The sequence below is a fragment of the Rhinolophus sinicus genome, chromosome 5, assembly GCF_057876585.1.
Source record: "Rhinolophus sinicus isolate RSI-liver-muscle chromosome 5, RSI-T2T, whole genome shotgun sequence".
NCBI classification, from domain to species: domain Eukaryota; kingdom Metazoa; phylum Chordata; class Mammalia; order Chiroptera; family Rhinolophidae; genus Rhinolophus; species Rhinolophus sinicus.
In genome coordinates this window covers 87572279-87597981 of record NC_142505.1, presented here as the reverse complement: position 1 = coordinate 87597981, position 25703 = coordinate 87572279, and the positions used below count along the sequence as shown (strand labels likewise).

Below are 25703 nucleotides of genomic sequence, written 5' to 3'. Positions count from 1 at the left end.
TGTGTTCATATGGCTAATGCTTTTATTAGGAGGACATAGCTAGGAATATATATATATATATATATATATATATATATATATTCTTAATTAAAGTTAACCTTTGCCCAAGAATAGCTAGGCCACTTAGAATTATTTCATTTGTGAATGCCTTACTTCTGGTCTTTCCATTTATTATCTCTTTGGATCCTTAGAACAGAACTCTATCATGGGGTGGTTTTTAAGAGCTCAGCCTCTGCAACTAGCTAGTAGAGGGTTTGAAGTCCAGCTGTGATACTTTGGGCAAAGAACTTCACTTGTTTAGGGGTCGTTTTCTCCACTGGTAAAATGAGAGTAACAATCACACCGAATTTATGGGGTTGATAGGAAAATTAAGGCAATGCATATGATATTCTTAGCACAATGTTATACTCAAGGAATGAAATGCTTGGTAAAACTGTTAGGTGGTTGAGGCAAACATGAAGCAGAAAGACATCAAGAAGTTCAGTAACGCACTTGGCCTAAGGCCACCTAGTTGCAGAACTGAAGTCAGATCAGCCATCCCCATTTCAGTATTCCTTTAAAGGCTGCTTTGCTTTCTTAATTAAACACATATGTGTATACAGCTGTTGACTTTAAATATGATGTTTCATGAACAAATGTAACTATTGAGCATATACATTGCAGTAGACATAGAGGCAAGGCAATGCAGCTCTAACAACGAGGCTGATCTACGCGGATGCGCCCGTGCACGCATGAGCACGTACAAGCGGGCATCTGTGTTCAAAATGTACCTCTCTCCGAGGAAACCTTAGACCCTTTGCACATATCTTGCTTCCAGTTATGATTCTGTCATAACTTGGGCATTTACTCAGAGCCCCAGCTTCCTTGCTAGTTAAAAATAATAATAATAGTAGCCGACTTGTAGTGTAATTATTAAGATGAATCAAGATACTGTATGGAAAGTCCTTAGCACAGCCTGGCGCAAAGTAAATTCCTAGTAAATGTTAGTTAATGACCTTGTTGACAGTGCTGGTGCCAGTGGTGTTTATAGAGAATCACAGGGCGAGGACCTAAAGGTTTTCCTGACCAGCCAATGTAAAAGTTGGCTATCTTGTTTTCTTCATGGCTCATGTGACTATCTGACCTGATCCTTCTTGTTTATTGTCAGTTTCCCACCACTGGAATTGTGTTCCACAGAGGAGGGAACCCACGACAATGCTTGACACATAGTAAGGGTCCCCCTCTAAAAGTCTGCAAATAAATGAATGAGTGGGGAAGAAGTTGACAGCAATGGGAAAAAGATGGAAATAACCTACATGAGCAAGAGGGAGGGAATGGCCTAGGTAACTGATTTCTCACATGAAAATCCATCACTAATCAGCATTTGTGAAAAAGGAACAGCTGCCTGAATTAAGAAATGATGAATAATTTTGATAGCAATGGGCAGTTTAGCAAGTGCCTTTCTCCTCACTGGGGTTAAGTATAATTTGTGTCAACTTTGATTCAAGTTCAGGTCCATTTCCATCTCCCAAGCATTCAAGGCTGTTGCAGGCCTGCCATGGAGAGAGATCCCATTTTCCAATATCCTAATTACCCTCCCAAACTGGAGTTCAGAGTTTCAGGTCATCAAATTCAGGGCAGATGCCGTCCAAGGTTGTGTCTGTGTGCACAAAGAAGCCTGCCATATGCTTATGAGCATTAAATGAGTCAATATATGTAAAACAATGACAATAGTGCTTGGCATATAGCGACAGCTCCATAAAAGTTGCCTGTTGTTGTGATTTTCATCATTATCCAATTATTCAAAGAGGATTTATGACTTACCATGTTCTAAGCTCAAGATATTCAAAGGTAAACTAAACAGATCAGATCTCTGCCTTTATGGAGCTTATGATGTAGTAGGGGTGTTCAGAAAATAAAGTTTAGTATGTTGAGCAGAATGGTGAATGACTGCTACCTAAATAAGTGGTTGTAGACTACACTCAGAGTGAGGACAGGTCCCCATTTGCCTTGTTTAACACTGTTGCTCCAAGATCTTGTGATGAGCATAGAAGGCATTCAATTCGTTGGATAAATGAACGAATGAGTGTATTTCTGAGAAGGGGTCCAGTTTTTTTTGTTTTGTTTTTTTAAATACATTCTATTGGGGAACAGTGTGTTTCTCCAGGGCCCATCAGCTCCAAGTCACTGTCCTTCAATCTAGTTGTGTAAGGCTCAGCTCAGCTCTAAGTCCAGTCGCCGTTTCCAATCTTTAGTTGCAGGGGTTGCAGCCCACCATCCCATGCAGGGATTGAACCAGCAATCTTGTTGTTAAGAGCTCACAGCTGTAACCAGCTGAGCCATCTGGCTGCCCCTCCAGAAGTTCATTGGCAGCTCGTTGTCTTCAATATAGTTGTGGAGGGTGCAGCTCACTGGCCCATGTGGGAATCAAATGGGCAATCCTGTTGTTGAGAGCTTGCGCTCTAACCAACTGAGCGATCTGATCCGGCCACCCCAGAAGGGGCCTAGTTTAATGTGGGCACAGCAAGTTTAGGCTGTGTGTGCCATGCAAGATGCCATGCAAGCTCTGCAGTTTGTGGACCTTGTTTATGTGGCAAAGTGAGGGTTAGAGTATATGTGTTGGATGTAGGCAGGAGGATGCGGATGGAAGAGCGTGCATATACCTAAGTAAAATCTGAGTGTAGGTAGGGTAACGGGGAAGCCAAAGCCTTTGGCTGTGCGTTTTGATGTAAATCTGAGCTTATGTGTGAGCCCAAGTGTGGGGTTCTGACTGAGGTAAATCTGAGTTTGAGTCAGCTTGTGAGGTATTAGGCTGGGGTTTGTTGTATGAGGACAGGGTATTAGGAGTATATTGCAAGGCAAAATCTAGACCTATATGTACGTCTGTGATCTGTGATGTAATTGTGAGGCAAATTAAGGTGGGTAAAAAGCAAAATCTAGGGCGCTATATAGGAGGTAAGAATGGTTTAAGTGTAGATATGTAAGTCAAATATAGGCTTTTGTATTGTCAGTGAAGTAAGAGGGTCTCTCTCTCTCTCTCTCTCTCTCTCTCTCTCTCTCTCAACCAATTCAGAATTTCTTTATTTGAGGATGCAGGTCTGTGAGGCAGATTCTAGAACTGGGAGCAATTGTGAGAATTCTAAGATTAGGATGAGACTAGTCTGGGATTATGGATAAGCAAAGTCTGGGATTGTGAGTCTGATAAATCTGAGTTTGTGTGTGGTTGTAAATCACCCCTGAGCCAACTAGGTTTAAGTGCATAAGCATAGCAGAAAAGCCTTGTGTTTGTGAGGAGAGTTGGTGTGGGTAAAGTAGGGTTTGTTTGCATGTGTGAGTAAGGCAAGTTCTGGAGTGTGAATCTGGGGCTTGTTGGGAGAGCGGGAAGTGTGTGTGTGTGCGCGTGTGTATGTGCTTGCCTGTGTGCGCGCGCGCGTCAAGTTGGGATTTCTGCTTTCTATGGGTATCAAGGACGCGTAAGCCTGAGAGGCCAACTTAGGGTCGCTGTGCGAGAGGAGGCACGGCCGGGTGGACAGGCGAGGGGTCCGGTGAGCAGAGTGCGCCCTGCTCCGGCCCCTGCGCCGCGCTGGCTGGCTGGCTGGGGACTGGCAGGAACCGGAGCAGCACTGCCGCCTCTGGCGCGAAGGCTCAGGCGCCTCCTCCCGCCCCAGTCACTGTGGCTCCGCGCACGCCGCCGGCAGCTGCCCTTTCCGCCTCTTGGGAAGAAAACCCGCGGGCCGCTGTCGCGCTCCAACCATGGCCTCGGGCCGAAGAGGCTGGGACAGCTCCCACGAAGACGACCTGCCGGTGTACCTAGCCAGGCCGGGCACCACAGACCAGGTCCCGCGGCAGAAGTACGGAGGCATGTTCTGCAACGTGGAGGGCGCCTTCGAGAGCAAGACGCTGGATTTCGATGCCCTGAGCGTGGGGCAGCGGGGCGCGAAGACTCCCCGAAGCAGCCAGGGCAGCAGCCGCAGCTCAGCGAGCCGACCGGGGCTGGAGGGGGATCCCCCGCGCAGGGGCCAAGGCCGGGAGGAGAGCAGGGATCCCGCGCCCGCGTCGCCCACGCCCGCTGGGGTCGAGATCCGCAGCGCCACCGGCAAGGAGGTTTTGCAGAACCTTGGTCCCAAGGACAAGGTAAGGGGGCCTGGGTCTCTTCTCCATCTGCCCTCATTCTCTGCTCGACCGGGGGCGCCATGGCCCGGCACAACTTTCTTTTGCTCACTTGGCAAGGGGCTGGGGGACTAGGAGCAAAAGGGCATCCTCCGCTGAGAGTGCCGTGACCTCCTAGCCTGGGTCAGGATTAATGCGTGTCCCCAAATGCAGCATCTTTGTGCGCGGATCCCCTTGCCTCCCTGCCGCAACCTTGGGGCATTGGTTCTGGGTGGGTGTGTCAGCCGGACCAGTCCAGGAAGCTCAGTGATTTTCCAGCCTTTCTCTCATCTGAGTAACCGGACACAATTGTCTTGGCCTCCTCTCTGACCCTAGATAAAATCTTCACCCGAGTCACCAGGCCAGAGGACAGACTGGTGCTGGGAAAATGGGGTCATCTCCATATGCACGGATGAAAGTACAGGATGGGCGGTCTCCCGACTCACTTTTCAAACATCAGCTCTGTCCCTGAAACTTTTGGGTGTGGAGCCGCTAGACTAAACTATCGCCATGTCTCCCGTCTGCCCTCGATTGACATTTCACCTCTGTGTTTTAAGGTGTGTATTTGTTTACGTAGCTTGACACAAGACTGGGTACCACAGGATTCCAGCTGTCTCTGGAAGAATAGCCTGGTATTATGGGTGCATATTAATCTAGCACAAGCTGCAAGTTCGCTGCTTTCTTACATGTGCCAAAGCCAATTGCTTGTCTTTGTATTGTTGAGAAACTCATGTCATACTGAATAACGGAAGGTGTGGCATTGAAATACAGCTTGCCCTGATTTATTTGTTTATTTTATAGAAAATCAGAATGCTAGTTCAGAAAACTCAGGGCGTGGGCAGGGCTGGAGTACTTAAAGTTCAACTGATGCTTTTGAGTTGGGGGACAATAGTAATCAGATATGTCACCCTGGTCTATTGATACTGGCTGCAAAATCCAGCCACATGTATTATTCTACACTAATACAGTTATGAATAATAACCTGAAATGGAAATGTCTGCCTCAGAGCAATTACAGTGAAAGCTTACCCAAGTTTTAGATGTATTTCCATTAAAATGCTGAAAGCCAGGGAAAGGACAACACATTTCTCCCCACTGTTTGATTTTTGGAAGTTTAAAAAAAAAGCCAACCAAACAAACCTTTATTGATACTACCAGGGAAAACCGCGTCCTGTTTAAAAGTGCCATTGGGAAATAAGGTCAGTGTCCCTTGGAATCACTTAGTTTGTGATTTTCACCTCATCTTTAGAATATGGGGTTCCTCTAGGCCCTGCTCAAATACTCTTTTAGGAAAAACTTCAAATATTTAGGAAAGGGTTTAGCTGATTTCTAAACTGAAGATGGGTATTGCCTCCCTTCAGGCCTGAGTTGATCAGTGTTGAAATGTTCCCTTCCTGATTCTTAAGAGGTGGAAGAAGGGATAGAAAAGGTCAGTAAAAATTACTGTGAGTCAGTGCTGTTCGCTTTGCTGGAACAACCCTGATGTAAGCCAGATAATATGCCTGGTTTGCAAGATTTAAGAATGGTAACTAGAGAAAGGGAAAATGTTCCTTCTTTAAACCCAGCAATTCTCTCGTTTTCCTTCCTTTTGTAAACCCTATACTTTGGCTCCTAATTGAAAAATAATAATACAACTTAAGCACCAGCAGGATTTCTGGAGTTACATGGTTATTTGTAAGTTCAGGCTTGCTGTCAGCTTCATCCAGGCCATGTTATTATCTCTAATTTAGTTGAATCACGCTGTTAGAAGAGGCAGCATAGGTTATCTACTTCTGTACTTGCTGATAATTTCCTTGAGGATAGAGATTGTGTGTTTGGATTTCTCCTTCTGCCTGGCACATTGAAGGCATTCTATACATGTTTGATACATTAAACCTCCTTAATTAAGCCATATATTTTGCTACATAGATGCAGAATGATCATTTGGCTTCTGTTTAAATACTGCCACTTTCTGGAACCTCTTTACCTCATGAAGCCACTTTTAGATGACTTTACTTAAAAAAAATCTAAATTAAGCCTTAATTTGCCTACGTGTAATTTCTACAAACTATTCGTAGTTCTGATCTTTTGAAACATAAGAATAAATATGCTTCATTATTCTGAAATATTTTAATTCCTTTAAGCCTGTGGAGTAGTGTATCTGTCAGAAAAGGCTGGGTAATGCCACAGTAACAAGCAGTCCCCAAATTTCAATGCCTTAATCAACCGACAGGTCAGCAGGGCAGCTCTGTTCAATCACTGCCCCTCAGAGTCCCTGATTGATGGAATTCCCATGACCACAGTGGGAAGAGCATGTGGCAAACTGCTGACAGACTCTTAAACTCCCACAGTGAAGTCACAAACACGACTTATGCTCCCATTTCATTGGTCATAGCAAACCATCAGTTCATGTCCAACTTCAGAAAAATTGGGAGAGTGAAATCTTACTGTGATCCTATAAGATAGAGATTAGCAATATATATTTGGAAAATAACTTTAATAGCTCTTCCAGATCTGGGGATGGACAACTGGGGTGAAATCTGGTTCAGTCCTGACAAATTATGTGACTATCACCATGTAACATGGCCTGTGTGCCTCAGTTATCTCATCTGCAAAATGTGGTAACAGTGACTACTGTGCACATAAGTACTCAGTACATATTAATTACTATTACTCTTTGATTTTTACTGCCCTATGTATGTTTGAGGGCAATTATCACATTCTCCCTAAAATTCTCTTTTTTAGCCTTATTGCCAGCTTCTTCATCCCTTTCTTATATGAGCTACTCACCATTTCCAGGATATACTATATTTTGTAAATATTCTTCCGAAAATACAGTGTCCAGAACTGAACACAGTGCTCCAGACAAGATATGGCCATGGCAATGTGCATTAGGCTAGAAAATTTCCTCGGTTTATACACAGCATATGCTTCTGTACTACAAGATACACCTTATAATTCAGTGTCCATATCTTGCTGTTGTCTCCATAGTAAGTTCCTTGTCGTTCGAACCTTCAGAAACTTTTTCACATACGCTCTCCATTCTATGCTGATACAACTGTACTTAAAACCATAAGGAAAAAAAGAATACTTTAGCTATAGGATTTTATTTTTCTTCCCGCTATAATATTCATTACCATCTTAGCTCACCTTTCTATTATACCATGATAATTCTCCCAGCTTTGGACCATCTGCAGATTCGATAGTAAGTAGTACGTCTTTTCCAGCACTTTCTTTGTGCCTAGGAAAAACTATATATATATATATATATATATATATATATATATATATATATATATATATATATATATTTTCTCTCTCTCTCTCTCTCTCTCTCTCTATATATATATATATATATATATATATATATATATATATATATGTATAGTTTTTTTCCTCCTCTTTTTTTTCTTACAGAAAATTATTTTACAGATAAGGAAATTGAAACTCAGGGACTCTAAGTTGTTAGCCCCAAACTACATGTATAGTAAGTGGGAGCCAGAATTCAAACTGATTTCTGTAATTCCAGAATCCATCCTCTTTATAGACTGGGAGGCTGCTTCTTTATTTAAATTCAGTTGTGTCTGCTCCTGACATGTTACTATAGTACAGGGCAAGGACAGATCTTCCTGCCACACCTCTAGAAACCTTCTTCCATCTTGGAGATCCGTTGCTTTGGTTTTGCGTACAGTAACTGCAAAGCCCTATTCTTCCAAATTGATTGCAAAGTTGTCAAAAGAAATTTTTTTAAAATGTCTTGATAAACTCAAAATATGCTTTGTCTCTAGCATACCTACTTATTACTCCCACCATCAGAAAAAAAATGAGTTTAGTTAATTAATGAATAAATCACGAAGTAAGTAAATAACAAGTGTTTGGCAGAATAGAAGTATAAAAAAGTTTCTGAGTTATAGTCCAAATTCCAGGTTTGATGTATGACTGGATATTTATACTGTGGTTCCGGACCTACCTGTAAACACCTTGTTAAGTTTTATAGTTACATTTTTCTCATGATTGGCATTCATATTGCTCAAATCCTCTGTGATTGGCCCATACAACTTTTTGTTTATAATTTTTGATAAAAAGTACATTAAAAAAAGCAATTCTAAGTGAAAAGTAAATATTTCCCACCATTTTTCAAGATGGTTTCTGGAATTTTTCCTGCAGTGAAATTACTAAAAGGAGGAGAATAATGATATATGACCAGCCAAGAGCAAATGATACCACAAAGACTCTGTCATCCGGTGAAAACAGAGTAATGACATTGATTATATGGGCCTATTGATAACTCAATCCTTCAGAAACTGTGGCTCATTTCTAGTTCCCTGCTTCCCATGTGGGCCACTACTGAGCAAGGTGTTTTCTTTGTGAAGTCAGTGGGGGTTGTAGGTGTTAGAGAAGAGAATTTGAAACAAATGCGATGTGACCCTTAACTTTTTATCGTATGTCATTTGCCTTCTTGGTCCTGGGTGAAAAGTTTTCCAAATGATTCAGAGACATTGAAGTTCTCCTCCTTACCCTGCGCCAGGGAAGACAGCTGAAAATAGAATTCTAGGTTTATGAAAGCCTCTGTAGTGATCAGAATCCAAACTCTGTAGTGTAAATTAATTTTACCAGGCTTCTCTGACAAATGAAAGTTTGCACTTAAGCTAGGAAAAAATTGCTTTTGCTTACCTGGCCCTCAGGGAATCTGGGAGTATATTTACTTCCCCAAACTTGGAAGTGTTTGAAATCTTTCAGAACTTTGGTTTACTTTGACAATGAGCATTTGAGGAACATAAAAAATGTGCCTTCCAAGTAATGCTTCGATTGGCAGAGTTCCCTCAAAGTAATGGTCCCCGGGGACAGGGTTTTGCTGACGGCTCTTGTAAGTAATGTTTAAGGCGGCCAGAGACTGTCTGTGATGCTTTTCTGTCAGTGATTTCTACAGCTGATTCTCCTTACGATTTATTTCCATTGGGCATTATCCCTTCGAGTAATGTTTCTGTGAGATAGTGGATAAAGCTTACTAGGAACAGGAAATTTGGCTGAGGAGAATGCAGTCTGTGACTGGAAGCTAACCCTCCATTTTTGAGAGGAGGCAAAAAGTCCATTTAGGTGTGTGAGCACTTTTTAAATATTAAACTTCTAGGAAAATATAATACCAACATTTATCTGTACTCATAACTTGGACTCATATGGCATTCAAAAGACAGTTTAAAAGAAAAGCTATACCAAAATAACTGCATAAAGCGTTAGCAGTCTCAGCTTGGAGACCCCATCTTTAACTAGCTGTATCACTTGAGCAAGTTACCTCCCTTCTCTCTGAGCTTTAGTTTCCTCCTTTCCATAATGAAGGGGCCGGAACAGATGGTCACTATGGTAATGACCTTTAAACTTTTTTGATTGTGCACCTCACAATTTTTTTGATCATGCTCTCTCTATATGTACATGCATACACATGTGCATATATATAAATGACATACGCAAATAATGTATTAATATCTTGTAACCATTATACAATACAAATAAAAAGTACAAACTAAAAAAGAAGAGATATCAGCATAAATACAAATAGACATGCTGATGTTTTTTTCTTGTACCCGAGTAGCTCATATTGCCTACATAGTTGGGTGAGTACGTATGTGACCAAAGCCATAGTAGTCAGTGGTTCTAATATTATAATGATTAATGAGTTCATTGTCAGTCTCAGTTCTTCAGGGATATATGCCCTTTTATGGACCAGTATCTAAGAGGAAAGCTCAAAACTGTTGAAGGCTGTGATGAGGCGATGGACCAGATGCTGGTTAGTGCTCTGCGTACTCTCTTTATAAATACATACATGGGGATGGGCCAGTGGGTGTGGAGAACAAGGTTCACCATAAATGTAATGAGGAATCCCCAAATCTCCCTTCACTCACTAATTTTTTTTCTTTACTCATTTATTAATTTGTTTATTAAGCACCTGCTATGTAGGTGCACAATCAAAAACTAGTACTGGAGAAACAAAGATGAACCAAACAGGAAAAAAAAAATTAGGAAAACATAAACTACATTTCCACTTAATCTCCCAGAGAAAACTGCCGTTAACACAGTAGTGTATTTTCTTCATGTATTGTGTATGACGCATGCATTTTTCATTCCAAAATAAAAGTGGAAACATGCAGTAGTATCTGTTTTTAAACTATTGCTTTACCACTTAAAAAAAATAATAATAAATTATTTTTGAGAGCAGTTTTAGGTTCCTAGCAAAATTGAATGGAAAGTACAGAGATTTTCCATATTTCTCCTGCCCCCACACCTGCTTAACCTCCCTCATTTTCAACATCTCTACCAGAGTGGAACATTTGTTACGATTAATGAGCATACTTTGACACATCATAATCCCCCAAACTCCATAGTCTGCTTAGGGTTCACTCTTGGTGTTGTATTAATACATTCTGTGGATTTTGACAAAATGTATAACGACATGTATCCACCATTATAGTATCAGACAGAGTATTTTCACTTCCCTAAAAATCCTTTGTGCTCTTCCTATTCATCCCCTCACTAACCCCTCCTACCCCTGGTAACTACTAATCTTTTTAGTGTCTCTATACTTTGGCCTTTTCGAGAATGTCATGTAGTTGCAGTCTTATAATCTGTAGCCTTTTTAAATTGCCTTCTTTCACTCAGTAATATACCTGTAAGCTTTCTCCATGGGGTTTCATGGCTTGATAGTTCATTTCTTATTAGCGCTGAATAATATTCCATTGTGTAGATGTACTACAGTTTATTTGTCCATTCACCTACTGAAGGACAGTTTATTTGCTTCCAAGTTTTGGCAATTAGGACTAAAGTTGCTATAAACATCCACCTGCAGCTTTTTATGTGGACACAAATGTTTGATTCATTTGAGTAAATACCAAGAAGTGTGACTGCTGGATCATATGGTAAGAGTATGTTTAGTTTTGTAAGAAATCGCCATACTGTCTTCCAAAGTGGCTGTACCATTCCCACCAGCAATGAGTGAGAGTTCCTGTTGCTCCACTTCATCACCAGCCTTTGGTGGTGTTCACTGTTTTGGATTTTCGTCATTCTTAAGATGTATAGTGGTATCTCATTGTTGCTTTAATTTGCATTTCCCTAACGACATACAATGTGGAGCATCTTTTCATGTACTTACTTGACATCTTTATAGTATTTTCTTTGATCAGGTGTCTGTTTAGGTCTTTGCCCATTTTTGAATTGGATTGTTCGTTTTCTTATTTTTGAGTTTTAAGAGTTCTCTGTATATGTTGGGTAACAATCCTTTATCAGATGTGTCTCTTGCAATATTTTCTCCCAGTCTGTGGCTGTCTTCTCATTCTCTTGACATTATCTTTTGCAGAGCAGTAGTATTTAATTTTAATCAAGTCCAGCTTACCCATTATTTCTTTCGTAGATTGTGCCTTTTCCCCAAAGGGTATGGCAATGTCATACCCAAGGTCATCTAGGTTTTCTATGTTATCTTCTAGAAATTTCATAGTTTTGCATTTTACATTTAGGTCTGCGATCCATTTTGAGATAATTTTTGTGAAGGGTGTACGATCTGTGTCCAGATTATTTGGTTGCCTGCATTTTTCCAGTTGTTCTCTTGCACCATCTGTTGAAAAAGACTGTCTTTGCTACATTGTATTGCCTTTGCTCCTTTGTCAAAGATCAATTTACTGTATTTATGTGGGTCTATTTCTAGGCGTTCTATTCTGTTCCATTCATCTGTTTGTCTATTTTTTCCCCCAATACTATATTGTCTTGATTACTGCAGCATTATAGTAAGTCTTGAAGTTGGGCAGTGTCAGTATGATGTTAGCTGTAGAATTTTTTGGTAGCTGTTCCTCATCAAGTTGAGGAAGTTCCCATCTATTTTTAGTTTGCTGACAATTTTTATCATGCATGGGTGTTGGATTTTGTCAAACGCTTTTACTGTGTCTATTGATATGATCATGTCGTTTCTCTTCTTTAGTGTGTTGATGTGATGGATTACATTAATTTTCTAATGTATGTCTTGCATACCTTGGGTAAATCCCACTTGATTGTGGTGTATAATTCTTTTTATACATTACTGAATTTGATTTGCTTTAATTTGTTGAGAATTTTTGCATCTATACTCATGAGAGATATTGGTCTCTAGTTTCCTTTTCTTGTAATGTCTGTCTGGTTTGGGTATTAGGATAGTGATGGCTTTATAGGATATGTTGAGAAGTATTCCCTTTGCTTCTGTCTTCTGGACGCGGTTGTAGAGAATAGGTATAATTTCTTCCTTAAATGTTCGGTAGAGTTCACCAGTGAACTCATCTGGGCCTGGTGCTGTTTTGGAAGTTTATTAATTATTGATCAAATTTATTTAATAGATATAGGTCAAGTTTATTTAATAGGTATATATTTATTTAATAGATATAGGTCTATTCAGATTATCTATTTCTTCTTGTGTGAGTTTTAGCAGGTTTTGTCTTTTAAGGAATTAATGCATTTTGTCTAGCTTATGCTATTTGTGGGCATAGAGTTGTTCATGATATTCCTCTGTTAGTCTTATAATATCCATGGGATCTGTAGTGATGTCCCTGTTTTATTTCTGATATAAGTAATTTGTGTCAGCTCTCTTTTCTTCTTAGTTATCGTGGCTGGAAGCTTGTTGATTATTTTCAAAGAACCAACGTCTGGTGTTGTTAATTTTCTTTATGCATTTCTTGTTCTCAATTTCATTGATTTATGTTCTAATGTTTATTCTTTCTTTTCTTCTGCTGACTTTGGGTTTAATTCATCTTCTCTTTCTAATTTCCTAAGATGGAAGCTTACACTATTGATTTTAGGTTTTTATTTTTTTCTAATATATGCATTCCATCTTTTTTAAAATAAATTTCCCTCTAAGCACCGTTTTAATTGTCTCCCACCAATTTTAATATATTATATTTTTACCTTTATTTAGATCAAAATATTTATTTTTTAACTCATGATTTTTTTTATTAGTTTCAGGTTAGCTCAAAATATTTTAAAATTTCTATTGCTGCTAGTCATCTTTGCTATACATAAGCATACATAATACGCATGCATAATTGAATGCATTTTTGCTATTATTATTTTGAATAAACTCTTATATGTTAGATCAATTAAGAATAAGAAAAGTAAAAGTTTTTATTTTATCTTCCCTTATTCTTTCTTCAATGCTCTTCCTTTCTTTATGTAGATCCAAATTTCTGATCTTTGTCATTTTCCTTCCCTATGAACAACTTCTTTTAATATTTCTTGTGAGGCAGATCTACTGCCAACAAATTCCCTTCATTTTTTGTGTAAGAAAGTGTTTATTTCTCCATCATATTTGAAAGATATTTCCCAACATCAGAATTCTAGGTGGTTTTTTTTCTCTAAGCACATTAAATATTTCATTCCATTCTCTTCTTGTTTATATGGTTTCTGAGAAATTAGATGCAATTCTTATCTTTGCTTCTCTATAAACAAAGTGTCCTTTTTTTTCCTAGCTCCTTTTAAGATTTTTGTCTTTTTAGTTTTCTGACATTTGAATATGATATGCCTAGGTATAGTTTCTTGGGCTTGGTGTTCTCTGAGCTTCTTCGATTCTGTGGTGATTTGGTGCCTGACATTAATTTGGGGGAAATTCTTAGTCATTATTGCTTTAAACAATGCATCTGTTTCTTTTTTCTTCTGTTATTCATACGCATATTATGTGTATGTTACACCTTTTGTAGTTGTCCCATCGTTCTTGACTATTTTGTTCTGTTTTATTTAGCCTTTTTTTCTCTTTGCTCAGTTTTGAAGTTTCTATTGGTATGTCCTCAAATTGAGAGATTTTTTCCCTCAGTCATGTCTAGTTTAGTAAAGAGCCCATCAAAGGCATTATTCATACAGTGTTTTTTTATTTCTAGCATTTTTAAATTTTTTGTTAGAATTTCCATCTCTCTGCTTACATTATCTATACTTGCACGTTGTCTACTTTTTCCATTGAAGCACATTAATCATAATTTTTCTAAATTCTTGGTCTGATAATTCCAACATTCCTGCCATAGCTGACTCTGGTTCTGATGTTTGTTCAGTCTCTTCAAACTGTGTTTTTTGCCTTTTAGAATGCCTTGTACTTTTTTTGTTCAAAGGTGGACATGATGCACTGGATAAAATGAACTCCAATAAACAGAACTTTAGTAGTGTAGCGGTAACGCATGGAGGGCAGGTAGCATTCTGTAGTCCTGAGATTAGGAGCTCGTCTTTAGGTGAGCTCGTGTCCCCTGGACCATGGACTTCACCACACTTCTCAGTGCCTGCCCTCCTTAGGTGGAACAGGATGGCTGGAGGGGGCTGGAATTGTACTTGTATATTTCCCTCTCCTCCATGGAAGGCTAGAGTTGACTGGTTTGGACTTCCCCTTCTCCCTCAGGTAGGTTAGGCTCTGGTAAAATAGTTTCTCCTAAAGGCAGGCTTTGGTAAGAAGAATTGAATGCTCTGGTGTACTTCAAATGGTTCTTTTCCCCCTGCCCCTTCCAGAAGCAGGAGGAGACTTTTCTCTGCTATTCACCATGAGGATCGAGTAGCGCTCTTGGAGGTAATGGTCAAATCTGTGAGGGCCCTCTGATAACTGGGTTCCCCTGGAGGTTTTAACTCTCAAGAGTTGTCCACACAGAGCCTCCAGCAGTTTGTCAACTGCAGTTCAGGTTTTCCTATCCTGGTTGGTTCCCATGAAAGCGTTTGCTTGTGGGTTTCTGCTCGGGTAAGTTGTGATTCTTTGTTATCTACCCATCTGTCTCTCCAATTTGGGGGGCATCAGTTTTCCCTGTGACCTCACGTTTCTGCTGGATCTAAAAAGAGTTAAAAGAGTTGTTGATTTGTTAGTTTGCGCAGCTTTTTACTTGTTGTTAAGATGGAGCAGCAACCTCTAAGCCCCTTACATACTGGACCGGAAACCCCAAACTGTATTTTTTAACCTTAAGTTATTTTGGCATCTTTACAGAGCATCAAAGATTTTCTAAAGCATGCTTTACATTGGCCATATAGGACTCCATTGTGACGTATCATATATTTAATTACTAATTCCTTTTAATTGAAGATTTACATTTTTTTTCAGTTTTGATTTTACTTTATTTTCTCTTCTTTTGCTATTGTAAATAAGGAGTTCATTAACCTCTTTCTAGCTAAATCTTAGCACACATTCATTTCATTGTCATTTGACAATGGAATATTCTTAGCAATGTCCACATGTGGTGTGGTCATTTTTATGTTACAAGAACACTGAGCATGGGATGCTTGCTTCCTATATGAAACTTCACAGGCAGGACTCTAGGGTGTAGAATGCCAGAGAAGCCTTTTGTGTAAATTCTGTAAGAAAGACGGGTGCAGCCTGGACCACATTGCTCAACAGCAAATGAGATTAAGGGGCCACAAGAGCCTGGTAAGTGGGACAAAGTAAAAGACATGGGAAGAAGAAGATTTTAAATCTTAGCGGGAGATAAAAACATTGAAACAAAGTTCAAGTTGTAAAAGGAGATCCACTAAAAGAACAAAACTTTTCTCTACCAAAGTAATTCTCACCTTACTCTCTTGAACTTTTACTCTTCCTTGGGTTTGGGGACACACATATGAGGTTCAATATGTGTTCTAATGGAAGGTCCATATATGGAATACTAATTTATGCAAGGCACTGCTATCTCTAATTCTCGCGATAACTCTGCAAAATAAGTATTAATACCTACATAGTCTGCAAAAGAAACTGAATCTTGGAGAGGTTACTTGACTTCCTATAATTATACAACTAGAAATGGGCAAAGTCAGGATTTAAACTGTAGGCCTGTCTGATTGCTTTTCATACACCACTTTGCTGTTCTCCTTTCATGTGGTAGCACCTAAGTGTGGGTACTGAATGGGATCCAGCACCTAGAACTGGCTTGGCTAAGAGTATTATCCAAAATAAAAATGCCAACTTTTTAAGTAGGGGTGAAACCAGAGGCCAAACGAGTCCATGGCTGGTGCTGCCTGCACCGCTCAGCCAATCTCGACCAACACAGGAGTTGGGTCATAGAATAAGCGCTTATTTTCAGAGCACCAGTGGTCTGAGAAGGTAGAGGGTTAACACCTCCAAAAACTGCCTTACCATTCTCAGACCAGCCTGGGATATTGAAGGGAAAATCTGGACATTCCTCCAGAGACCATGAGATGGTTCCAGGGGTCTGTATGCAGTCTTCCCTCAGGCGATGTGTGTCTCTAACATGCTCATCAACCCAGTAACCTGGAAAGAACGTTAGGCCATAGAGTTTGTGATCAGTAAGCATGGGGTCTTGTGAGCAGTCAGCAAGCATAAGTTTCACGGTAAGTATCTAAAGCAGGGAACTGGGGCAGGGGACATTCCAAGCTCAAACCACAGGGAGGGAGTTGATCAATTGTTAAGTACTAGGCCAGAGGCAAGGCCTCTTTTGTGGGGTCCCAACCAGGCCCTGTTTCAGCGCAACTTTCTGGAGAGTGAGAAGATGGGGCTCATGGAATTGAAACAGGAGAGCAGAATTTGGTCAAGTCCAAAAGGTGAACACAGTAGCTAAATCAGAAAACATGAGAAGCTATGAGGCCCTACAAAGCTGCCAAGAGATAGAGAAAGGGAAGAATTGGAGAGGGACTAGGACAGTTGTCATAAGTCCCAAGTGCCGAATGATAATCTTTGTTGGGTGCTGTGGCTTGCTGGGGGGAGGGGGGTTGGCCTGATTTAAAGGATGGTGGCAGAAACCAGGCTCAAACACAGGTCTACAGGGACCCAGAGCCTGCACACTGCCCATTCTGGACAGTCTCTATTGAGGGCAGACCTTTTGGTTTGTTTTCAAGAGCTAGACTACATACTAAGAGAAGAGATGCAATGCTTATGTTTATTTGGAAGTAGGTTAGGGAGGGGCTGTTTTTCCGCTAATATTCCCACATTCTATCACTTAGAAATAAATAAAACCAATGAAATGGAAAGTTGTGATAAATGGATACTGAGTGAGAAGGAAAAAAAAATACAGTTGATAAATGATGATATCTCGCACAATAGATAGGGAAGGAAAACCTTTCCAGAGATATAGTTTTCTCCTACACACCACCAAGGGAGGGTTGGGAAGCCAGCCAGTGGTACGTTTAGGGAACATTTTAATGAGATTACAGGGTATGGGGAGCAGGGAGTTTCAAATGGGTGTGGGTGATATGAAAATGAAGGCCATATTTGGCAATGCATGCAGTCAACTAAGGGTTTGCAAAAAAAGGATGAGATGTCTCTTGATTGTGTACAACAGGAATCTGCAAATGTTTTCTATAAAGGTCCAGGAAGTAAATATTTTAGGCTTTGCAGGCTATAAGGTGTCTGTCCTAATTACAAAGCTTTGTATAACAAAAGCATCCATAGACAATATGTAAATGAACGGGGGTGGGGGGCTATGTGCCAATTAAACTTTATTAACAAAATCAAGTTGTGGGCTGGATTTGGCCCAAGGGCAATAGTTTACCAACCCTTGGTCTTGAATATAAGAAAAGGGTCACAATGTGTATGTGTGTGTGTGTATTAGAGTGACAGAGTGACTCTAATTTTTAAAAGATTAGACATTTAAAAAGATTCAGACATTTAAAGTAGATCTGATAACTACATAACAAGAAACACTTGTTTCCTTCTTCAGTATGTCAGAGATTGGGGGAAGGAATTAAAAATGCATATCTGACAATGAAGAGAACGATGCACGGTATTTTAGAGAATGCAGATCTATGAAGTAGAGGCAAGGTTTTGTAAAGAACAAACACAGGGGAACATTTGAGAACTCGCTCCCTGGCATTTGTCGTCAGGTTGGCTCAAATCAACTCTTATAAAAACAAACAAACAAAAAAAAGCCTCAAAAAACAAAACCAGAAGAAAGGGGGAGGTTCAAGAGGGTAACCTGAAAATGACAGTGGGAAAGAAATAAAAGAAGTCCAGGTGATGAGAAAGAAGGAGATCAAGTTTAAAATGAGGATTTGCAGGAGTGCTAGGAAAGGAGACCTGCGAAGGCAGCAAACAGCTTGGAGCTGCACAGAGGAGAGGTAAGTGTAGGAAGTAAGTCCTCTTGGAGTATTAATTAATTGAACAGAGAGACTGCTAGGCTCACTTGCCCTTGAGACATGTCAACAGATACAAAAGTGGAGCTTTGGGAACTGCAAGAATGGCTTGTCCAATAAAAGTATGATTAGGAATTTTCAGGGGAAGGGGTAGGTGTACTTGGGAAGGTGTTTATTACCTTTTGGAAGATGTGTACTCACTGCACAAAATCTGACTTAGGGCTCAGGAATGCAGCACGGGTTGGCTCCGCTCGAGGCATGCAATGAGAGGCAATGGCTAGGCATTTGCTCTTAAATTCTTTTTTTCTTTCATCTATTCATGGGTCCAACAGATATTTACTGAGAGTCCACCATGAGCCTCTTCAGAGTCACTAGAAATCAGAGATTTATCAGGTACTTGAAGAGGTGATGGCAGCTTCAAAATGAGTACTCAGAGGGATGCACTGGGCCCTGGTCGTGCCAGAGGAGGGAGAAGGCAGATATTCACGAAACAATTTCCCTACAACAAGGCAGGTGCATCCAGCTAGAGTGTAGAATCTCAGAGTTAGAAGCAATTTCAAAGATTATTTTGTCCCTTTCGTTTATAAATATGAAAAATGCGACCCTCAGAGGGGAATAAGGATGAAAAATAAAAATCATTGAGTGCTTAGTATATGCCAGGCACTGTTTTATTTTGTTGGTGTTGTTTTTACTGTGGTAAAATGTGTATAACATAAAATGTACAATTTTAAATACTTTAAAGTACAATTCAGTGGTATGAAATACATTTACAGTGTTGTGTGGTCATAACTATCTCGTTCCAGCACTTTTCCATCACCCCAAAAGGAAACAGTATCCATTAAGCACTAACTCCCCATTACCCACTCTCTCTAGCCCCTAGCAACCACTAATCTGCTTTCTGTCCCTTTGGATTTGGGTATTCGGGACAGTCCATATAAATGGAATCATACAATAGGTGGCCTTTTTTGTTTGTTTGGCTTATTTTACTTAGCATAACATTTCAAGGTTCATCCATATTGTCGCATGTATCAGTACTTTATTCCTTCTTTTGTGGCTGGGTACTGTTCTGTTGTATGTTTATCCATTCGCTACATGATGGACACCCGGGTTGTTTCCATTGTGGGGCTATTGGGAATAAGGCTGTGCCGAGGTACTTTGTAAAGTACTATACAAGGGTGGCTGGTTGGCTCAGTTGCTTAGAGCTCAGTGCTCCTAACATCAAGGTCGCTGGTTCGATTCCCACATGCGCCAGTGAGCTGTGCCTTCCACAACTAGATTGAAAACGTAGACTTGACTTGGAACTGATGGGTCCTGGAAAAACAAACTGTTCCCCAATATCCCCCCAAAAAAATAAAATTTAAAGCACTATACATTGATTTAATCTGTTCACAAAAACCCTTGGAAGGAGGAACTATAATTATACCTATTTTACAAATGAGAAGAGAGATTAGGTCACGTGTCCAAGTTACACAGTTAGTAGAAGGGGGTTGGGGGTAGAGCTAAGAACCAAATTCTCTGTTATCCCACCTAGTGCTCCTCTACTCTCTCCACTAGCTCAGCTCTGCGAGGGCACTCGCCACCCACTCCTGACGGCTGGTCTTCAGTGTCCCCGACAGTCACATGGACTCAGTGTATTTGGTGTAAATCAGTTGACTTCAACCTCTCTGCTGAATAACACAGGAAAACAAAAGGAAGGGCTGGAGATGATAAGAAGTCACTCTATGTTTTGTGATAGTAAATATACAGAACAAGTGATCCAGTAATAGGATATTATAAATAATGTACGGCATATTCATATAACAACACTATAGAGACATTAAAACTGATGCTGCAGAAGAATAATGGCATGAGAAAGTGTTTGTGGTTTCTTAAGGCCCTTAGCCCTCTGAAAGAAGGTGTTATCAACTCCTTGGGTGGGAAAACAGGCTTAGAGAGGTTAAATAATATGCACGAGCTCAGCTTGCAAATCCCTAAACCCATGCTGTCAGCCACAGTAAAAAATTAAATGGAAATTGAGCAAAATCTTAGCAGAGGTATATTTCTGAGCAGTGATGATGTCGGACATTTTTTCTGTGTGAGTGAATGAGTGAGTGCCGGGATCGTGTCTCTGAAACCGAAGAATGGAAACACGGACCAAGGAGTTGCAAAAGAAGACAGTTTATTAAAAAGCAAAGAAATGCAACTCCTGAGTGGGAGGGTGTTCCCGAATGGGATGCCCCCTGACTGAGGCAAAAGCTCTTAGTTTTGTACCTTCCCTTGCCTATTTGGGGAAGGGGAGCTGGCATCTTTTAACAGAATTCATCTATCAGGTTTGTTCTGTTTGCCCATCCTGAAGGGATTGGCAAAATAACCCATTCCAACCAACAGATCTGTTCCGTTTGCCCGGCAAAAGGAATTTTATGAGATAATTTATTAACCTCAAGTTGCTGTTACATTTTATCCTGGAGTGAATAAGTTACTTCAAAACCTGGAGTTTTAGGATTGGGCTGTCTTTTGTTCATTTTACCAGGGACCTTCCTGTCTGCCTAACAACACGCTAACTAACCTGTCTCAGTGGGATAATGGATAACTTGGGTTGGCTTTTATTCCTTCTGCAACATTTCCCACATTTTCTACAAAGACCTAGCATTGCTTTTGAAATGAAACAAAAGCATTACATTTTCTTTTACCAAGAAGAGAATTCTGTTCAAGTTAACCTCAAAACGTAGTTGGAAAAAAAAAAAAAAGAGAGAGAGAGAGAGATTACATTCTCATGGGAGAAAATATTGGCCACAGCAGAAGTAAGAAACAGTGCTGGCGAGAAATCTTCAATGGAGGTGCAGGTCTGTGGTTCCTTTCTTTACTGTCTCAGCATTTGGAAACTATTAGGTGATGCTGACCACTCCTTTCCCCTAAATAAGCCTTTCTGTTTCCCAATTCCTTACACAGTTCATGTGATGCTTTGAGAGAGCAGTTGTCAAACCACACCCAGTCATATTCAGTTGTAGCCTGGTCTTGTGTGACATGGTGGAAATTTGAAGGATTCAGTTATTTAAGTTATACCCTTTGTTTCTGTAACCTGTATCTAAAATTTTACCTTACTCTTTTTTGATTTTGTTTGATGTCTTTTATTTGTTATCGAGGTATAATTGACATACATTATATGAGTTTCAGGTGTGTCACGTAGTGATTCACTATGTATATGTCCATTGCAAAATGATCACTGCCATTAAGTCTAGTAAGCATCCGTCACCGTACTAACACAGTTACAGAGTTTTATTTTCTTGTGATGACAACTTTTAAGACCCGTTCTCTTAGCAACTTTCAAATATGGGATAAGGTGTTGTTAACTATAGTCTCTGTGCTGTACATTACATGCCAGGATTTAATTATTTTATAATTGGAAGTTTGTACCTTTTGACTCCCTTCTCCCCTTTAGCCCACCTTCCAGCCCCACCTCTGCAACTCCCATGTGTTCTCTGTATCTAAGAGCTTGTTTGTTTGTTTTTTAATTCCACATGCGAGTGAGATCCTCATTCTGAATATTGCCAGTGAGCACTTGCTTGGGGCCTGTAGTTGTTTAGTTTCTACAAAGGACTTGAGAAATAACCCTTCTTCCTATTGTTAACTTAAGAACAATAGTGGTTTGTTATTGTTTTCACTGTTGATAGGAACAACATTACGAAAACTAGTCATTGTCTCTAAGGACTTAGGCTGTTGATCGTTGATTCCAAATTTCCCCTTTCAAGTCCCGTCTCCTCATTCAATCAGCAATGATGTGGCTCCACAGTAGCTGTAATATTGTCATAATTTCCATAGAAACCATCTGTAAAGCTGCAAACACAGGATTACACCCTCCCTGCAGGCTGAGGCAGGAAGGCCAGATGGGCTATGAAGGGGAAAAGGCCCTCCGTGAGACATAAATCACTTGGTGGGAAGGGTGGGGGTGGAGGAGTGGGGGGAGACAATGGGGTGGGGTGGGGGAGGAAACCACTTTAGGCGGAAAATTGTATTTGGTTCAGTCTTAGCCACAGGGTGAAATTCCCAAGTGAAGTGGCCAGCAGTGCAGGGTCCTTTCCAAGGCCACTGTCTGGGCCTGGTTACTTGCTTGGTCCCTAATGCTAATGAGGCTGGAGACAAAGATTTCTTCCTCTGTGGGCTGCTGACTTTATTGGTCATCAGCCGCAGACAGACGTAAAGTCATGGTCAGCTCCTGTGTGTATGAAGATAGGGACACAAAGTAACATGCAGTGCCGTCCATCCCCGCGTGCCAGGCTGGACGCAGGCATCAGTAGTCCCCACTTACATGCAGTTTCACTTTCCACAGTCTCAGTTCAGGTCAATTGCAGTACAAAAATATTAAATGAAAACTTCCAGAAGTAAATAATTCATAAGTTTTAAATTGCGTGCCCTTCTGAGTCACGTCAGGACATTTCCCACCATCCCGCCCAGTCCTGCCTGGGAGGTGAATCAGCCCTTTGTCCAGTGTGTCCACGCTGTCAACGCTCCCTGCTCATTTGTGACTTGGTAACAGTCTGGGATATCAGATCAGTTATCAGAGAGAGAGAGACCACATTCACATAACTTTTATTACCGTACTTTATAATTGTTCTGTTTTATTATTAGTTACTATTTTTAATCTCTTACTGTGCTCATTTTGTAAATTGGATTTTATCATAGGTAGGAAAAGACATAATACATGTAGAGTTTGGTACTATCCACAGTTTCAGGCATTCACTGGGGACTCGGAATGTATCCCCTGCAGATACGGAAAACTGATGTCTTTCTTTGGACCACAATAGCATTCCTGAGAGAAAAATATTAGTCCTATTTTATAGATGCGGTAACTGGGCTGTGCTCTCTCTCTCCCGCAAATCTCAGCTTCACCTTGAGTGTTTCCAGAGATCTTTCCCTGGGTCCTCAAAGCCAGGTGATGTGTATCTGTGTACTCCCAAATGCACCTCTGTTTGACACTTATCATTCTGTCTTATAGATTCTTGTTTACCTCTTTCCCACTAGCCTGGGAGCCTTTTGCGGGCAGTGCCCCTAGTACCTAACACAGTGGTTGACTTATAGTAGGTGCTCAATATACATTTTTGAATGAATGAATGAGAAAGTTTCAGTAACTTATTTATGCATCTATCTTTTTCACAGTTATATCCCTGGTAATTAGTACAGTCCCTGGCATATAATAGACCGTCAGTGAATATTTGAATGAAATAGTGAATGAATGAACATCAGCTAGCTCATTACCCAGTGTAGCAGGGAGTCGTACCAAGCTTTTCTGACTCCAGGCACTGTGTTACATTAGCTGGTATGAGAGATCATTGTCAAGTCTAGCCAGGGAATTAGAAGTGCGCAGTTTCCTGATAGTGGCTTGGTACTGTCTGGTTTTAGAAGCACATCTCATTATATAACAGCTCTTACACTTGTCTGAGGCAAACTCCAGCCTGGAGGACAGAACATTTGTCTGAAAGCCAGGAGAGCAAAGGTGAGATGTGGTTCTGTTACTCATTGTGTAAATTTGGCCAAATTCCTTCTTCTTTGTGGGTCTTACCTTCTCTACCTTTAAAACAAAATATTAGCTGAGTTAAGTCAGAGGTTTTCTAGGAGCATGCCTTCCCTTTAAAATTAAATCCAAAGTAATCTTATGCATAACCCCAATAACAGTGGAGCTGCTTGGATAGAGCTCTTCCCCAACCTTCCCTTTATGTGTCCCTACCCTTGGTAGCTTCTGAGGAAGCTCAGAGGACAACCAGGTACCTCGTAAATACAGTTCAGAACCCAGTAAAATAGATTATATTTTGGGCCCCTTTGGTGCAAAAGTTCAAGAATTCTAGAAATAGTGGACATTGAGCCCCACAAACTATGTAGCCAGTCCTAGGCTAATGGTATGTGCTACTTATCCTTACAAATAGGCATCTTGATGGAGAGGAAGGGGCAGAGGATTTGGGGTCATGATTTCTGATTTTGGGACCCAGAGTGATCACGTCCCCAAAACATATTACCATTAAGCAAGTCATTTCACTTCTCTGAGCCAGTTTCCTCATCTATAAATTAGGGTGAGTATTGGGTTTTATGAGATTCATAGTGATTACTACCATTTACTATGTAATTACTAAGTACTTCATAAATGTTGTTGGGAGAGGCAATCCACCATGGGCTTTGAATATCCCTGCATGTCCTTACTGGTTATCCTCAAAATGCAAAGCTCTGACTCCTCTTTACCTGGATTATTTCTCATGGTTGTGTTTTCAGTGAGCAAGCTTGGCAAATGAGGTAACATTTCCCCCAAAGAGTAGTGTTACTATAGTTTACTATAAAAATAGTGAATCCTCCAAGCACAGTGTTCTGTAACACAACCCACTGTGTGTGCAGACTTCCATGTTCATCCCTCTGCATCATCCCTGTGAGAATTGAACAGCATGAGCAATTAGTGAAAGCCAACATGAAAATCTGGCTAATGCTTTTCTCATGAGTAGTGAAATCATTTGTCTCTGACCCAGGAATCTCCTGTCTTCGGTCAGCATCCATGAAATACTAACAAGCTAACTTGTTAGGTTGTAAGTAGGATAAAATCTCAGACCCTATACAGTTCTTGACATACTACTATATTATATTAATTACATGATCATAGCAGCTGTATGAGGTAGGTAGTTCTAGTAACCAGATTTCATAGATAACAAAATTAAGTTTCAACAAAGGTACAAGGTTCAGTAACATGCCAGAGATCACATAGCTATTATACGGCAGAGCCAAGATTAAACTAATGTCTATCTTACTCTAAAGGTTACACTCTTAACTATAATATATTTCCTTTTTTAATCATATGAAGTAATGCCTATGAAATCCCTTCCAAATGCTAAAGATTTATACACATATGTTATTATTAACAAAAATGTAATTATGGTGTGAGCACTGAGAAATTGGTTCATTTCAACATATGTGTGTTGATTATTTGCTGATTATTTGCTGTGGCCCTAGTTCCCCACAGCAGATAAATCTGTCTATTTAAACGTCTGTGGAAAACCTGACTTTAGGAATAGCAGTGCTGCTTATTAGATATGTGATGTTAGAAATGATATTTAACATCTTTGTATCAGTCCATATTCAGTCATAAAAACAGACACCATCCTAGGTACTTCAGACACTGGGATTTACTACAGAGAATTGGGTATATACGTGCTGGAAGCTGGTGAGTGAAAAAGGAACATAGAAGTAAAACCAGAGACAGTAGCTAGAGGAAAACAGCAACCACCCAAAGCTGAGTGAACAAAGAGAGAGAACTGCTAGAATGGAGGTGCTCAGAGGGGCTGCCCTGCAGGGTCGGTGCTCAGATTTCTGAGGAGAGATCTCCGCCTATCTGTTCCCACGCCCTTGAGAAGGTGTGACAAAATTGGGCGTGGAAGTACCAAGAGAAGGTGGAGACAGGAGACAACTGCAGCTATAGGAGTGATGCTGCCGGAACAGGGGAGCAGGAAGGAAGTTCTGGTCCCTTTATTTGGTTCACTTTCTCCATTTTCTGGCTTCTGTTTGCAGAACTTCATAGGAAACTAGCTGGTGAAGGGTCCT

At 40.4% G+C, this 25703-nt stretch overlaps 1 protein-coding gene across 2 annotated transcripts in view; it reads left to right on the top strand.

The window, feature by feature from the left end:
• Window positions 1-3462: 3462 nt before the first annotated feature.
• Window positions 3463-25703, top strand: part of DPYSL3 (dihydropyrimidinase like 3) — a 108511-nt gene continuing 86270 nt past the window's right edge. The window contains exon 1 of one of the 2 annotated variants that reach the window (XM_019739098.3): window positions 3463-4113. In XM_019739098.3, the coding sequence (XP_019594657.1) occupies window positions 3733-4113 (381 nt within the window). In that variant the 5' untranslated portion in view covers window positions 3463-3732. Of the gene's footprint in view, window positions 4114-20778; window positions 20975-25703 lie in introns of those variants that run through there. The other variant, XM_019739101.3, reaches the window with a different exon arrangement.